The sequence below is a fragment of the Haemaphysalis longicornis genome, unplaced genomic scaffold, assembly GCF_048455015.1.
Source record: "Haemaphysalis longicornis isolate Haplotype H1 unplaced genomic scaffold, Haemaphysalis longicornis Haplotype H1 scaffold_1, whole genome shotgun sequence".
In the NCBI taxonomy this organism is placed as follows: Eukaryota; Metazoa; Arthropoda; class Arachnida; order Ixodida; family Ixodidae; genus Haemaphysalis; species Haemaphysalis longicornis.
The window spans coordinates 337,398,038-337,414,227 of record NW_027526203.1 but is presented as its reverse complement, the minus strand read 5'-3'; the positions used below and the strand labels follow the sequence as shown (position 1 = coordinate 337,414,227).

The window sequence follows — 16,190 nt, the reverse complement described above, 5'->3', positions numbered from 1 at the left end:
CCGATGTGCATTATTGCCCGAAACGCACGGCGCTACAGCAGCGACGGAATATCGCTGCTGCAAGTCTGGCGGCTTATTAAAGCACGGCGCTTTATAATGATCCCGCCAGGATTCGCTATCCAGTCTTGCAAACGCGGTACTCAAACACACAAATCCGGATGGAGATCCGCCACTTTCTTCCCAACAGAAGTAGGAGGAGGTAATTGAGCTCTTGTGAAATGTCTGAAGCAGAGTGTTTTGTGCGCATTTAAAGTCCGCAACTTCAGGTGTCCGCTCCGCTGGTCAGTAATTAAATTTTCCTGCCTGATGCAAAAGAAATTTCTCCATGAATACTGCTAAATGACCTCCCTCAGTCGTTTACCTGAACCAGCACAGCTTTAAGTTAACCTGCAGAGTAACCCAGATCGAGACTCAAGTGATGGCAGCAAAGCTAAAGAGGAGCGGAGCTCCCAGTTTAGGCGCGAACACGCCTGGTGTGACACCGAGTGTTACACTAGTGTCACTGAGGAAGAAAAAAAAAATTAGCGAACGGCTGCTTACTTGGTACCCGCTTCAGCTTCTTCTATTGTGTCTGGAAGGCTCCTGTGCAGCGTCTCGGGGACCAGCAGCAGAGCGAATACGGCTAGAAGCTGCAGGAAGCACACGATGCCCTCATTCAGGCCGGTAGGGGCACCTTCCTGCGAGTTCCCGGCGCGTATTATGTAGTAGACGTTCGCAGCCCCCTCTCTCACCACGCACTCTGCTGCCTTGCGGAGCAGTTCTGAACGATGCGAAGTGAATGCTTTCACAGGGTAGGGGATCGGAAATGGGCGACCAAGGAGGAGAAAAAAGCTCCCCCCCCCCCCCCCTCTTCCACTGGAAAAGCAAAATGTTGGCCTCTCACCTTCTCTTCTGTTCTCCCGCACATCCCCCCATCCGCTGTGTGGATGGAGCAGCGCACTAATCTCCGCATTAAGTAAGCAAGCTTAACTGATGCAATGAGGCAGCCTCACGCGAGGAAATTACGATCGAGGAATAAAGGGCTAACATGCATTTTAAAGGTCCTTATTTGTGAGGAAACCTCCCCTGAAGATGAAAGGAACCCTTCCCTGGACAGTTCAGGCACTGGGGAGCGAGAATAGACAGTGTGCGACGCGTCAATCAACGCACAGGCGGGGTTAGGGCCTGCCTGTTTGCAACGACACAGGGCGGCCCCGCTTCTTTGTAGCTTGAGGGCGCCCGCCCAGACACACTGTGCAGGCACACTCTCAATAAAAATCCTGGGCCATCCCCACTAACGTGAAACCTGGAGAGGCGCGAAGCATGCAGTGTTGGCGTTTTTGCCCACGGAGATAAAACCGTTGGGGGTAGAGGTATACAGCTTTGCGAGGCGTTGAACAACGAGTGCCCCGGTGTGTTTTTTTAGTACGCGTTTTTTCCCAAGGAAGGCCTTAAAACAAGCACTAGGAGTGCCGCAGTATACATCGACGCAAGCGCTCCAGGCCACCGGAGTCACCAACACACTGGAGGAGCTCCTAAGTGCGCAGCGCCTAGGACAGTTCCACCGACTCCATAGCACCGACCAAGGCAGGGCCATCCTGCATGATCTTGGCTACTCTGCGGACCCACCATCATCCGCATCGCAGGAAAAAAGATGCCTCTCCCTTGAACACCGAGCACGCATCACCATCACTCCCCTGCCAAAGAACATGGACCCCGACCGGCATGCTGAACGTCGCCACATCAGGACCAACGTCCTCTCGAAAACGCTGCAGCGCCTCGGCCCCGTCAAGCACGTTTACTACGTTGACGCACATCCTGGGGAAGATGAGGGAGGCATCACGGCTGTCGTCGGACCCCTCAACTACGAACTATAGTCACGCTTGAACCAGATGTACATGATATAGACGACCTAGAAACTCGATCTATTGCACGAGCCATATACGCCGCTACCACCCATATAGTTCGTCCGCAAACACCCATCATCATCGTCACCGATTCGCAAGCCGCATGCAGACAATTGATCAGAAATGATCTGCACCACCGCACAGCCCGCCTCAACAAAGACGCGCTCGACTACAAACCGTACACGTTCCACATTATTTGGACTCCTGGGCACGAGGGTTTGGCAGAAAATGAGCGGGCACATACGCTCGCCCGAGCAACTATTTACCGGGCACCTGACCAACTCTCATCAACCTTACGCGGTACACAGCCGTCCTTAAGTGATGCACAGCCGTCTTTTAGCCCGCGCGAATACCTCGAGTCTTTTCGCGCGCAGCGCAAGGTACATCCCTCCCCCCATCCTACACTCACAAGGCGGCAGTCCGTCCTCCTCCGACAGATTCAGACAAACACATTACCCACTGAACATCTCACACATCGCTTTCGAAATTTACCCGGCACCCCTACTTGCTCGTTCTGCGGAGGTTACCCAAACATATTCCACACAATATGGGCCTGTGATCGACATCCAAAGTTGACCCCCATCCCGAATCCAACTCTAGCATCCTGGGAGGCAAGTCTGGCTGACCCCAGCGCTGCGACACAGCTCCTGCTGACGTCCAGAGCGGAGGAAGCCATGGCCACGGCTTCCCAAGACGGCGCCCTGGACTAAGGATGCTCAGGAAAATAAAGTTTACTTCCTTCCTTCCTTCCACGGTGATGAAACGTTCTAGCGCGAGGCGTTGGAAAACGAGTGTCCCGGTGTTATAGTACCGTGACTACATGAAACGACGACGACGGCAGGAGACGCCGACAGCCATAGTCCCTAAGGCCTAGGCCTTAGGGACGCCCCTAAAGTTAGACAGCTCCTTAAAAATGTGTTCGAAAGTTACCGAACTCATATCTGACCTTAAGGGTTTCACCCGTTCGGCCTGTGTGACGCCGTCGTATGGTGTATGCCGCGATATGGATTAGTTGAAACTTAACACTTGAGGGTTCGTTAGCGTGCGCCGAAGTGTCCGGGCCGCGTGTTTCGCTACTGATATCTACCAAGAAAACAGCTGCCCCTGCTTATAGAATCGCACCTGCGACGCCATGCTCAGAAGCATGGGATCAGTACACTCGGGGGTCACTCGGGGTCAGTGCACCGACCTGAGGGGCAGGGATTTATACACCTCCCCCCCCCCCCCCCCCACACACACACACACACCCCAAGAAGGACTTCGACACCCCGCCAAAAAGATTCCACAATCACAAGCACCCTGCCTAGGGATTTATACAACACCCCCCCAAACATCCCACCGACACCCCCCCAAAATCGAAATTCTGCATAAACCCCTGCTGAGGGGCACGGTGTAGGAAGAACTCACCATGACCATGAGCGGGGCGACGGTGGCTCCAATGCACGAGGCCATGTAGGCGGCGCCCACGCCCACGGTGCGCATGCAGGTGGGGAACACCTCGGCGGCGAACACGCTCAGCACGTCCGCCGCGCCAGACATGGCCAGCATGCTCACGGCGTTCAGCCCCACGCGGGCCCACGTCGCGTCTGCGCACGCGCACAGGACAAGACAGTTGGAGCCTCCCACTTAGCACATGCACATTCCTTACGCACTTCGCAATCACTGATGCATTATTAACAGGCACAGAAAATAATCCTAAGTGCAAAGCAATTATTTACCATAAGAAAATTACTTATTTATTATTATTTATTATTTATTTATTATACCCTCAGGGCCAGAGGCATTACAGAGGGGAGTGGGTTAGAAAAACAAAGCAATAACACATGAGAATACAGCAACTATGGTAACAAAACAAATTATCCTGGTTATACAATATTAACTAACGCATTGTGAAATAAACGGTTATCATTAATGGACACGACACTTGGGGGAAGGCGGTTCAGATCACGTGATGTTCTGAGGATGAACGATTCGGAAAAATGTCGCGTGCTGCTATGTTCGATTCCAACTTTGTGAGCGTGATCGATTCGGCGAGAAATGTATTGCGGCTGATTAATGAGTTGGTTGTGTAGGGTGGGATGATGGTATAGTTTGTGAAACAATGTAAGACGAAAAGTGGTCCGACGGGAATTGATTGATTGTAGGGTTTTAACGCGCCGACGCAACGCAGGCGATGAGGCGCGCCGTAGTGGAGGGCTCCGGATTAATTTTGACCACCTGGGGATCTTTAACGTGCGCCGAAATCTCGCACACACGGGCGTTTTTGCTTTTCGCCTCCATCAGAAAAGCGGCCGCCGCGGCCGGGAATCGAACCCGCGACCTCGTGCTCAGCAGCGCAACGCCTTAGCCACTGAGCCACCGCGGCGGGTAGGTCCGACGGGAAGCTAAAGACGGAAGCCCGATGATGGATTTCATGGACGAGATGCTTGCAGTACGGTTATAGTTGGAGTGAATGAAGCGAACAGAGTTATTTTGTACCATTTCAAGAGCAGTAATTAGGTTATCGCGGCAGGGGTCCCAGACTGGCGTAGCATACTCGAGTTTTGACCTGATTAGTGTTTTATAAAGCAAAAGTTTCAATGAGGATGGGGATTTTGAGAAGTTACGGCGCAGATAACCGAACATGCGGTTAGCTTTGCTAATGATATGTTCTATGTGGAGCGTCCAATTTAGGTTAGCTGAAATGTGGACACCTAGGTATTTATAAGAATTGACGGGCTCTAACGAAACGTTGTTCAAATAGTACACAGGGGGGCTGTTAGTACTCCGTGATATGCGCATGACTTTACATTTAGACACGTTTAGTTCCATAAATTGACCCGGTTCCTTGATTGACCCGGTCGTTCGAGCGCACACACGCAGGAAATTTTTTTAATATTTATCCTCCGTTCGCTTTGACGCTGGTCTACCTCCCCCCTGACGCATACACTCAATCGTTCGCATCGATCTCCGGGGTATACTGTGGTGAACGTCCGCAAAGTTCCGCTAGAAAATAATAAAACAAAAGGAATACTTCGTGTCTATATGCCTTCCTCACTCATTACGGCTTTACTCAAGTACCGCAGGGAAGCGAGAAGACGGAAACTATTTAATGCATTTAATTCAATGTAAGGCACTAGACGCAACACGACACAAACGTTGGAGGGCGAGAAGGGTGGAGTGGAGGAGGGGAAGGGTAGAGTGGGATATGGTGTCTGTATACAGACAACATCCTTCGTTCTTCTTGTCCCACGATCCCATGATATCTAACAAGCGCGTTTTCGAGTGCTTGGCAGAGGTTCACTTTTTACTAGCGGACTTCATATCATGCATAATCCAAAACTGGCCCTCTCCACCAGCCAGCTTCCTTGTCCTTATAACCCCTGCACTTGCTGGCATACTCTTGCTGGCATACTTTGGTATTCATGTCTAAACCACTCGTTAACTTTTCTTGGCGCTCTTTGCCCTCGTTGGCCTTGCGCTACAAAAACCAATAATCGTCATAAAAAAATGCCATCGAGAGAGCACGAAAAACAACATCAACAACAACAACAACAAAAAACTACTTTAGTTGGGAAGCCCAAAGCGTAATCCGTATCTTTGAACGCGTGCGCTGGCTGTGTCGTAGGTCATGGCTGGGCGACGGAGCTAGGTTTCAACAGCGAGCACAGGAGTGCTTAAATCACGCAGCGGTTAATATGTATTGCCTTCCGGCAATCTATAACGAGCTCCTTCCCATAAAAGATACAGGGTTACTGCGAGCCGCACAAAATTGTCGCAAAAATAGTCGAGCCACGGCTTCCGAAAACTACCTGGCTTCAAATTTGCTATATATGAACTTCGGCAAAAACATCTAATTTATAAGTCACATAATGCATTTTTTCCCCCTTCAATTTGTGGTTCGGAGGTGTGCTGATTCGATATATACATGCCACCAGAGCGCAGAATAAGGCATAGATTTGATAGTTCAACAACTAAACAACTTTACTCCCAGTCTGATTTTGTGTCTTTTGGATTCGTGAAAGAAATCGTGGATGCAGAAGTGAAAGGGCCAAAAAAAGTATCCTAAGGCCTCACTTGTCAAACCAACTTTCAATAGTGTGATGAGCTTTTCTTGCAATTATTTTCTTGTTTTTTTCTTGGGTCCTCAAGTCACGAAGGAAGTGCGGGACAAAGCGATTGAAGCCCGAGATTGATCAGATCGTGTGCGTGGCAACCGCTCGAACCCGGGGGATACTGCAAATAGCGCGCAACCCGGCTTCCAACAGCTTTTAGCTTCGCACATTTCGCCCGAGACGGCGGCCGCAGCGCCACCGACAGCTCCGCGATTTAGTCTAGCGCTTGTGGAGCCCACCATCAGAATCTCCAGCACCCTTTCTGTAGGGTGTGGGAAACCATGACTACTTCTTTCCGCGCGTTTTCAAACGCTCTTCTGTCCAAATCCAATGGCCTAAAAAGCACGGTGAATGGCGAATTCAGTAAACAAGAAATAAATTATCGTGATAAATATAGCATTTTACTCGAATTAAAATCTTCCACGCGTAAAATTAAATGAATGAATGAATGATTTTATTTATGAAAGGATAAACCAGTGGCCCTATTTTAAGAGGAAAGGCGGAAGGGGAGGGGTTACGAAAGCTCGTTCGGCGGAATAGATCAGGTGCTTTGGATGCGTTGCCCCTCAGTCATGTTTGATGTCCACCCAGGACCCCGAGGAGACTACTTAAACGCGCAAATTTTGGTCTGTCTGTACGTCTCTCCTCCGATTCAGCCACTCGGCCAAAAGTTAAAGGGGCTCTGCAACACTTCCGATAAGCGTTTTCACTCTTTCCTTCGCGTCTGGAAGCACCGTGAAAGCTATGGTTATCGCCGGCACGGTGCGGCACTGCGCGATTTGCTCGTCGCACCAGATACGCCTTCCGTTTTAGTCTTGCTAGGTTTGTGGCTTTCTCTTTAATATGGCTATCGAATGTGTTGACTGCTGCAACCGAAGGAAAGCCGGCCTATAACCGCTACCGCTGTAATGACGTAAATCCAGCGGTCGAAGAACGCCAAGACCGGGAAAAAGAGAAAAAATCTTTTGAGCAAGTTTCTAATTTGTCTGATGGGCATAGAGAAGTAATTTTTGACTGAGGTACATTGTGACCCCCTGATCTAAGAACTGGATGTGTTGGTTGAATACGTTCTGCAAGGATTTTGAAAAAAGTTGAAAAAGTGTTGCGGGGTCCCTTTACGAGAATTCTTGAACGAGACGTTTATATAGACAGATTTCATTTTGAAACTACTAAATCTGGTAGCATAGTTCATACTTGTCAGCACTGCTCAGCAAAAAGAAAACATTCGGCATATCTGAAGCAAAACATAAATACCTGACTTATACTTGCCCTGCTCTTTTAATTAGTAATAGACGTGGGCGTAATTTTTGCGATAGCAAACACAAAAAACGCGTTAAAAAGGAACTGGCGATTACGATACTTCCTAATGCGATATTTGGGCGCAGCAGCAGTGCGCTGAGGCAGCACTCACTCGTGGGTTCTCTCGACGGCAGCTATGGTGAGCCTTTGCGGCGGCGGCGCGAAATGCATCTCATGGAAGGGACCGCGAACTGCGTCTTAAGCGAACGCACATCATAGTAACGCGCATGTACCCCTCACGTTTTCGCCTCGTGCGGGCACAGTATACTGCCACCTCCCCTGCCCCACCGCATACTTTCGGAGAGCGCTGGCTCGCGCCGCCACGGCGAATCGCCCTCCCCTACTATCCTCCTCTGCTTTCATTCATCGTTCGCTTTTTCTTTCACTCGTCTGTCCAGGCCATCGTTTCCTCGGTTACGCCGACAACCGGCTTAGCCCAGAGACGGTAGCCAAAAGGGCTGCGCCCTAAAACAAAATTCTAACCACAAAATACAAAAAGGGCTCGCGCTATGCCCGGAGCTCGTGGCTCGAGCGCCAAGCATGGCCTCCGCGATCAGCTGCCAAAGCAGTAACAAAAGGTCCCAACAGATGACGCGCCAGCAGTGCGGACGCGGGAAAGTTGAGTTGAATCCAGCAAACGTTTATTGCGTTTATCATGGGGAGACCGAGACAGGAGGGGAACAGCGTGAGTGGCTGGCGGATGAGAGAGAAGGGGCAGTTACGTGGCAGGGGCTGCAGAAGTCTTTCGACTTTGCATGTGGCATTGTGGCGATCAACACCATGTAGCTCTTGACGGTCGTGTTTTTGTAGCTTTTATATAAGTGGTTTGATGTTCGGTACACCCACCCAGAAAAGAAGTAACTTTGTTTTTTCTTACAGCAGAAGATTGGTAGCAGTCACGTGGAGACTGTGCCTGAGGCGGTGAACAATATATTCGCGAAAGCTTTCACGTTCTTTCGTTCTCGCCCGATGCCGTTTGGCAGAGCTTCTTTAATAGGGCCGACCTTGATCTCTGTTTTCCGCTTAGGCGGCATCTGCGCGTCCGATCCGAAGCCTTGGGCTCGCTGACGTTTGAGTGCCTCAAAGCGGAGTGTGGTGCCAAGCGAACTGGCCGAGTTGATTTATGGCGCTGTGGCAAAGAGGACGTGGAAAACAAAAGGAGGACGGGATGTCGAGGCGGTCAATGCGGACGACCGCGGAATGCGCTAGGAGGAAAAAGATGGGGAAGGAAGAGGCTGGGGGGAGGGCCGGTGACGACTCGCCTGGGGTCAAGGCCAGCGAACCGAGAAGTGCCGCCGACGCCACGATGAAGCAACCCGCCAGGGTCGGCCGCCGCCAGAGGAACTTAACGGCCAGCGCTCCGAACAGCAGTTTCCCAGGCAGCTCCACCACGTGCACGACTGCGTAGTTGACGAACAGGTCTCCGCTGAGCAGGGCGCTGGCGTACGTCAGGTGGAAGTAGCGCAGCCGATGCGAGAAACTGCGAACGAGCGTTCCATGTGCGGCGTGAAGAGATTCGCACGGTAGATGTCGACTCACGCCAGGGTATACACTTTCTTTTCTTTTGTTTTTCGATTGTTTACTTGTTACGGAAACTGGTATCGACTCATCACTGCTAATAAAATCCCTCGGGATAGAGCGCTTCATTTCTTTGCACGAATAGGAAGTTGTTAAAAGTGACGAATTCGACACTTAACAGTTGATTTGATTTGATTAATTGTAGGGTTTAACGCGCCGACGCAACGCAGGCGATGAGGCGCGCCGTAGTGGAGGGCTCCGGATTAATTTTGACCACCTGGGGATCTTTTACGTGCGCCGAAATCTCGTACACACGGGCGTTTTTACTTTTCGCCTCCATCAGAAAAGCGGCCGCCGATGCCGGGAATCGAACCCGCGACCTCGTGCTCAGCAGCGCAACGCCTTAGCCACTGACCCACCGCGGCGGGTATACCTAACAGTTTCAAATGCCTTTGAAACCGTTTTGAAACTAAATTCTGTTTTGTATTCAGACAGAGAGAGGTTTCAAATGGTGGCGTAATGCGTGCTATATGAAAGACAAAAATTTTGCGACAGTTTAAGCAGGTTCCCAAAAGGGGGATCGAGATCGCTGCCAGTTTGTATATTCAAAAAATGCTCATTTCGCGCTTAAGAACTGCAAAAATGACGCCATAATCCGAATTACGCTAGCAAGAACTTTATACACCATTTTCCATAAGCAGCCGGGAAAGGGGGAAAATACTCTCAAACCAGTTCTCTCGGCGGCCGACCAGCGTTGCCTGTGCGCGCTGGGCTGTTAAAATCGCCCGGCGCGGTGTGCTCCGCTGCGTAGTTCAGGAGTATTTCGCACCGTGTGCTTAGTTTTTGCGGAACTTTCAACTGTTTTAGCCAATGCTGCGATGCCGTTCAAGGCGCAAACGTCGCTTGGCCACCACTGCGGGGTGGTGGGTTATTGAACAATCAGAGAAAGCGAGAAACAGTCGCTGACAGCACGCATGTACCAGACACTGCCTGGAGAAAATGCACTGCGGTCGCGGCGTGTTTTTGCTGCATCGATTCCCAACGCACACCGAGTTGAGATATCGGTGGATGCCGTTGATAAATCGCAACGACTTTGTACCAACGACCAACTCCAGGGTTTGTTGGGTGCACTTGGACGGCAAGCAGACGGAGCAAAATCCATTTATTACACGCAATGCTGCGACAGGGAACGGAACCCCCTGAAATGTTAGAAGCAACTTTATCTTTTACAATACAGCATTGATTGATTGGTTGATTGATTAATTGATTCATTATGGTGTTTAACGCCCCAACGCTTCATGAGGCGCGCCGCAGTGGAGGGCTCCGGGTTAATTTTGACTACCTGGGGATCTTACACGAGCGCCGATACAATAAAACATTGCAATAACTTCTGGTTCATTGTAGTCAATTTAAAATACCATATATTGTTTGTCATTACAGCCGATTGGCATTAAACAATCCCCTTTTCATTTAATCTAACCTTTAAAATCACGGCGTTTTGTTTACTTTTTTTCAGGCCAACGCATTACACTGCCAAACGATAAGAAAAGATTACGTTCTCCATCGCACACTGCTGGTCGATAGCAGGATAAGCAGGCAGCCCAATGTGGAAACGCAGCTGGAGGTACGCGTGAACGCGTGAAAATAGCTCAACCTGTTCACAACGCGGTCGAAGGAAAAGCTTCTACTCCTTTTGCGTTGGCACGGCATCTAAAGTATTACAATTACAAAACAGTTACTACTGCTCGCGTAAAGCATTTGTGGTGCACGCAGCGGTTTTACAAAGGTGGGCTCCGAGCGAAAACCCACATGCGCTGCGCAGAGTTAGGTCAATCAAGATCAACCAATATTAACTCGCCCGAACTTTGACCCTTCTGCTCAACCTTCGAATAGTAAGTTGACTGGTTGTGCGGTCGTGTTATTTTTCCGCCCAGGTAATTTCGTTTTGTCAGTAACATTCATAAGTCTAGTTAAGAAAGATTATATTGCATTGCAATGTCAACAGCGTAGCAATCGCCTCGTCGAAAGTCCATCGCGAGCACGGATCACCGTGACCCACATATGCTGTGCGCGCTCCGCATTCGACGTCCGCGCTTCCGTAAACATGACTAATCGGTGAACATAACGCACGGTGGCATTGAAAACACGTATTTACTCCCCGATATCGATTTCAATGTCAGTCGGTGCCATACCGGAACGTTTGCATCGCGGAACTGCGGAGCACCAGCGGCACCACCACCACACTGCTACTACTGCTTTGTAACAGCCGGAGTCGGCATTTTACACTCTGGCAGAACATTAGGACCTAAAATCCGTACGCAGATGATGAAAACAAAACAGAACACACACACACACACACAAGCACTGCAACCGATAACTTAACGCCAAACCACTACGGTTCACTCGGTAATGCACGGGTACCGAGCAGACGCACGGAAAGAACGGAGCACTTAACAGCCCAGCGCGGAGGTTTCGGCGGTCGCTTCATAGACGGCGCTAGCGGTCCGGTCAGAAAAAGCAAATGGCGGCGCCCACCTCTAGCAAGGAAAATGGTGTATACAACAGCGTCATTCAGCTTTGGAGCGTTCATGCTTAAGGAAGGACATACAGACGGGGACAAGCGCATTTAAACACCGCTTTATTTTTTTTTCTGTGAAAAAAGAAAAACACGCTTATGTCAGCTTCAGACCTGCGCGTAACACCCGTGAAATCTGTGCCCCGGCGCAAACGGCATGCACGTGGTTCAGAACTTAAAACTACTGATGTGTGTACAGTCCTTTCTCAGTCCTCGTGTGCAGCAGAAATATACATAATGAAACAATTCCTTTCAGTAGTTCAGCCACAGAATGCTTGAATTAAGCACCGGTGCTTGTTGCACCCGCACCGATGTTTTAGAACGCAGGAAATTTCTGTATTGCGGCCTCATAAAATGAGAGACTGCCACCTGTTTGGAACCTTCTCTGCATTTTCAAACTGCCCTGCAACGCGTAATAGATGCCTTGCATTCCGGAGCCCCCATGGTTCGCTTGGAAAAGCAAATGCCTATGCAGCCCTACTTTTTCTCAGCGTACACAACCGTTTACTGCACACTATCTGCTTGATACACCATTTGCTGAGTAACACTCGGTCTTCTCGTACGCCTAAAATATTCTCTTCACGTCCATGCGCAACGCGCGCGTGTCGCAGTTGAAATTGTGATCGGTTAAAAGTTCAAACTGGGGTTTCATGCGCCGAAAAAACGCCCCGGCTATGAGAAGCACCGCGGAGAGCTACGAATGAATGTAGGCCGCCTGGCATGGGAATTACACAGAAATTTCCCCCCAGGAGGAATAGGAGGAAGAGAGCAAACCACACTCTGGATATCCACGAGAGGGGGAGCCAAACTATTGTCTGCAAAAGCATTGAAGAGTAAAGAAGGACGACTAAACAGTATGATTTTAAGTCATTTTGAAACAAGACGAGTATCCAGTTATAGCATCTGCACCACTGCCGTACGCAAGGGGAAGGTAGGAGAGGGGATTTATCTCGTGATAAAATAACGACAACCGATAAATATTTTTCTGTCGCAAGCTACGCACCAACCTCACGCGGCTTCGACGACCGCTCTCTCCATGATTATTTTGCAATGGCCCAGAAAAAAACAAACAAACATGAGCAAAACAATTACAAGGTCGTATAGCGCACTCTCGTAGCACCCCAAGGTTGATATATTTAGTTTCTAATCAATTTCCTTGTTTACGCATTTTTCTCACCTTGTATTCCCCCTTTCCTGCCCTCCCTTCCTCCTTTTTCAGCGGGGTGGATCCGGCCATCTCCAAACATAATCCTCTGTATACGCGACTGATCTGTACTGATCGTAACATCGAAACTAAATCAGGTCGCAGCCTGGACCTCGGATCGAAAAAGGGGGAGTGGGGGTAATAGTGGGAAGTACAGGTGCCGTCATAAGTAATTGGAGCACGGGAGCTGTGGCCGAACTTCATAGGAGCGCCGTGTAGCTGCACCAGCGGTAAACGAAAGGAGTAGAACACGCATGTGCGCGCCTGCTCACGGTGATAGCCCATCTATACTTCTCAACCCACTTATTTTAACGCGGCTTCGAGCATTATTCGCAGCATACTGGTCTCAGCGATGGCGCTGATAGTAGAGGCGGTATCTGGCAGCGTCGCTCACACACTTTCAGCGCACGCAAGCTGCTGGAGAAGAGTCGCAATCGCAGGGACCTGAAGTGACAATTTTTCTTTTCTAATATTTTTAGCTGGGTATGCTATCGGCGCCAATGCTGAGACCAGTATGTCGCGAACAACGCTCGAAGCCGCGTTGAAAGAAGTGGGTTGAGATTCATAGAAGGGCCATCTGCGTCGGCAGGCACGCATGCGTGTTCTGCTCCTATAGTTTACCGCCAGTGCAGGTATACACGGCGCTCCTACGCGGCTCGGCCACAGCTCCCGTGCTCCAATTACTTTTGACGGCACCTGTATTTACGACGTCGAATGCATATACTATAGCTAATCGCAAACGAGAGTTCCGTTTGTACATGTAACCTATTTACTTGGCGCTACAGCTTGGAACCTCTACGGCCCTCGTCAAACCACTTTGCGATGCGCTATGCAAGAAAGCCCTCGCTCATTTTCTAGCCAATCTTATTCGAACTAATGCCAATGCTTCCCGCTATTATTACCCATATGCTTGTGCAAAAACAAGAGTCGTAGCCCTTGTTGAAATTGCCTACTTCAGAGCTAAGTATATCAGAAGTTTTGTCAGTAATGCACTTCGATCATCTCTCAATATTTTCTATAGGTGGGTATCTTAGAAAATGTATTTTGTCGTAGCTTTATAACGACGTTTGCTTCGCGTTGTTGGCCAAGTGCGAGCAGGCGGGTATAAATATTCAGCAAGGATTGTGAAATCACATGATTAAAACGTTAAAAAGTGCTTTAGTAGCATTTCGAAAATGACGTTTCCTATCGTTGCAAACGCGGCGTCCTCTGTACATGCTCGCTCAGAGGGTAGCGGAAATTAACTGGTCATATCATGCATACAGGCTCGCTTGATTCGAAACGAGACATATTGAGCATCTCTTTCGGCGTCTAATAATATTTATGTGATATATCATAGCCTGATCAACCATCCGAGAGATTTGTCCAAAATATTTTACTTTTAAATGCGAAAGCGTTAAGTGAATAGGCAAATCGAAAATTGGGCGTCGTCATGGCCAACAGAGTGCCCACGAAATGGCCGACAGCGTAGAGTACAAAGGTAATTGATTGATTGATTGTAGGGTGTAACGCGCCGACGCAACGCAGGCGATGAGGCGCGCCGTAGTGGAGGGCTCCGGATTAATTTTGACCACCCGGGTATCTTTAAAGGGGCACTGACACAAAATTTTGAAGGCGAGATAACGTCGGAGATAGATTGGTGGGAACACATATACATCATCTGCAAAATATCAGCGGCGAATACAGCCTAGAACATATTTAAAATCAATTTTGAAGTGTGCGAAACGCAACCGAGCAGCCAGCAGAGGACCACGCGCAATTGTAAATAAACAACATCCAAACACGTCACGAGTTTGTGTTTGCCGCTTCCGCACTACCGGCGTTTTACGCGGGCTCGCCCGGCTCGCCGCTCCAATCGGAGGGCCGGAGGGCGGAGCTTCTGCTCTCGAGAACGAACGACCCGATCGTTGGCGGCGGAGGCGCCGTGATTTCGTCAGCTAATCGGGCAGCTGGCCGCGACCAAAGTTCTACAGCGATTCCAGGCACTCTGTTTCTATTACTGTTTATTACCATTGGATGCGAAAACGCGCCAGAGGCACGAAAAGCCCACTGAGCTAGCCGCACGGTCGCTGTGCAGGCGGCGGCCACGGCCGCGAAGTGGCCCAGGCCGGCGCAGGTAGCTCGAGTGATAGCTTGTTACCGCTGCACGAAATTGTCCCCAAGTACCGACCATAGTGGCTTACATGAGAAAGGAGTTAATGATGCGATGGCGGGTTGCATTAAAAATTGTCATCTGCACCGCTTACGAGAGCGGCACTCGAATATCCGCCGCAGTGCTGAGCGAACACATCTGTAGGCGGACCTGTAGGCAGACCGGCCGGCTGCTCCCAGCGCGCGTCTTGCCACCCACCGTCTCGAGCGTCGCGCGTCGTTCTTTAGCCGCAGTAGCATTTGCACTCGCAGCGCCTGCGTCACATCCACGGTCGCTTTTTAATTAAGCGCCTCACGAGATCAGTACGTGGGGGCATTCGCAGAAACTGCCGTCGATGCGGATTCGACAGTGTTACGGCGGCTCTGCTCTGTGATATCCCTCCGACGGTCACGTGGTCAGCTTTGTTCACACAAAATCCACAAAATCCATCGTTTCACGGCACTCGCTGAAACCGAAACTGCGACTGGCCGCATTTAAAATCCCTCTAATTAAACAACCGTCGCACGCTGAAGCAAATGAGGTTTCTACAGGTTATAAGTAGGTCACTAGCTACTTATCGCAACGAAAAAAACAAGATGCTAAATTTTTGTGTCAGTGCCCCTTTAACGTGCACCGAAATCTCGTACACACGGGCGTTTTTGCTTTTCGCCTCCATCAGAAAAGCGGCCGCCGCGGCCGGGAATCGAACCCGCGACCTCGTTCTCAGCAGCGCAACGCCTTAGAGTACAAAGGTAAAGCAACTGAGTTGAAAATAAGGTTAGGTAAATTAGAATTTGAGTGAAAGTGAACGCAAGACATCCGGAATGCAAGACCAACACGCATCCCCATCACCAGCTCGATGACACCCGCTGACTAAAAGGTGACTAAAAGGCCTTCGACATAGACACGTGGGTTAGAGACGAGTAATCTGAGAATGCTAATTTCGGAAGTAACCAGCAAGGTAGCAGAAAAGTACGTTTTCTCTAAATGGTCTTTTTGCCTGGTGACGCGAACGTGCACGTATGAGTCAACCCCTTAGTTAGGCCTAGCGATAGGCCTAAAGTTACGCATGAGCTCTATTAGGCAGTTTTATAATAGGGGAACCCGGCTTTGGGGGCCCCCAAGAGGTTAGGGGAACTCAAACGTAACGCACTCTCGCGCTCCCAGTTTAGAAAAGGGCTTCTCTGCGCGGCATGAATAACCGGAGTGACGTAATCAAGGCGGCGCGTGGAAAAGGGTCGCGCAACTCTAGGAAGCATCGAAACAGGTTACGCAGATGTCTTGGTCACCGATCACCCAAACGGCAGTTATAGCTTAAAGTTCCACATGCGAGAAAGGGGATGATAGTGTGGTGAAAAGTTGTGTTACGGATTGTCATTCGCAGTTGCTCAGATAGCGGCGATCCAATATCCGCCACAATGCTAAGCCTAAAGTTCCCATCACCCGAGCCGACCCGAGAAACGCAAGCCGGTTGCGGGGTGTT

General features: G+C 49.9%; 1 protein-coding gene across 5 annotated transcripts in view; it reads right to left on the bottom strand.

Annotated features, from left to right (window-relative positions):
- Window positions 1–16,190, bottom strand: part of LOC144152771 (organic cation transporter protein-like) — a 173,981-nt gene that overhangs the window by 2,518 nt on the left and 155,273 nt on the right. For all 5 annotated transcript variants that reach the window (XM_077684238.1, XM_077684228.1, XM_077684219.1 and 2 more), the window contains 3 exons: window positions 8,542–8,759; window positions 3,294–3,472; window positions 541–677 (listed from right to left, as the gene is read on the bottom strand). In XM_077684238.1, coding sequence (XP_077540364.1) covers window positions 541–677; window positions 3,294–3,472; window positions 8,542–8,759 — 534 coding nt within the window. The remainder of the gene's footprint in view (window positions 1–540; window positions 678–3,293; window positions 3,473–8,541; window positions 8,760–16,190) is intronic.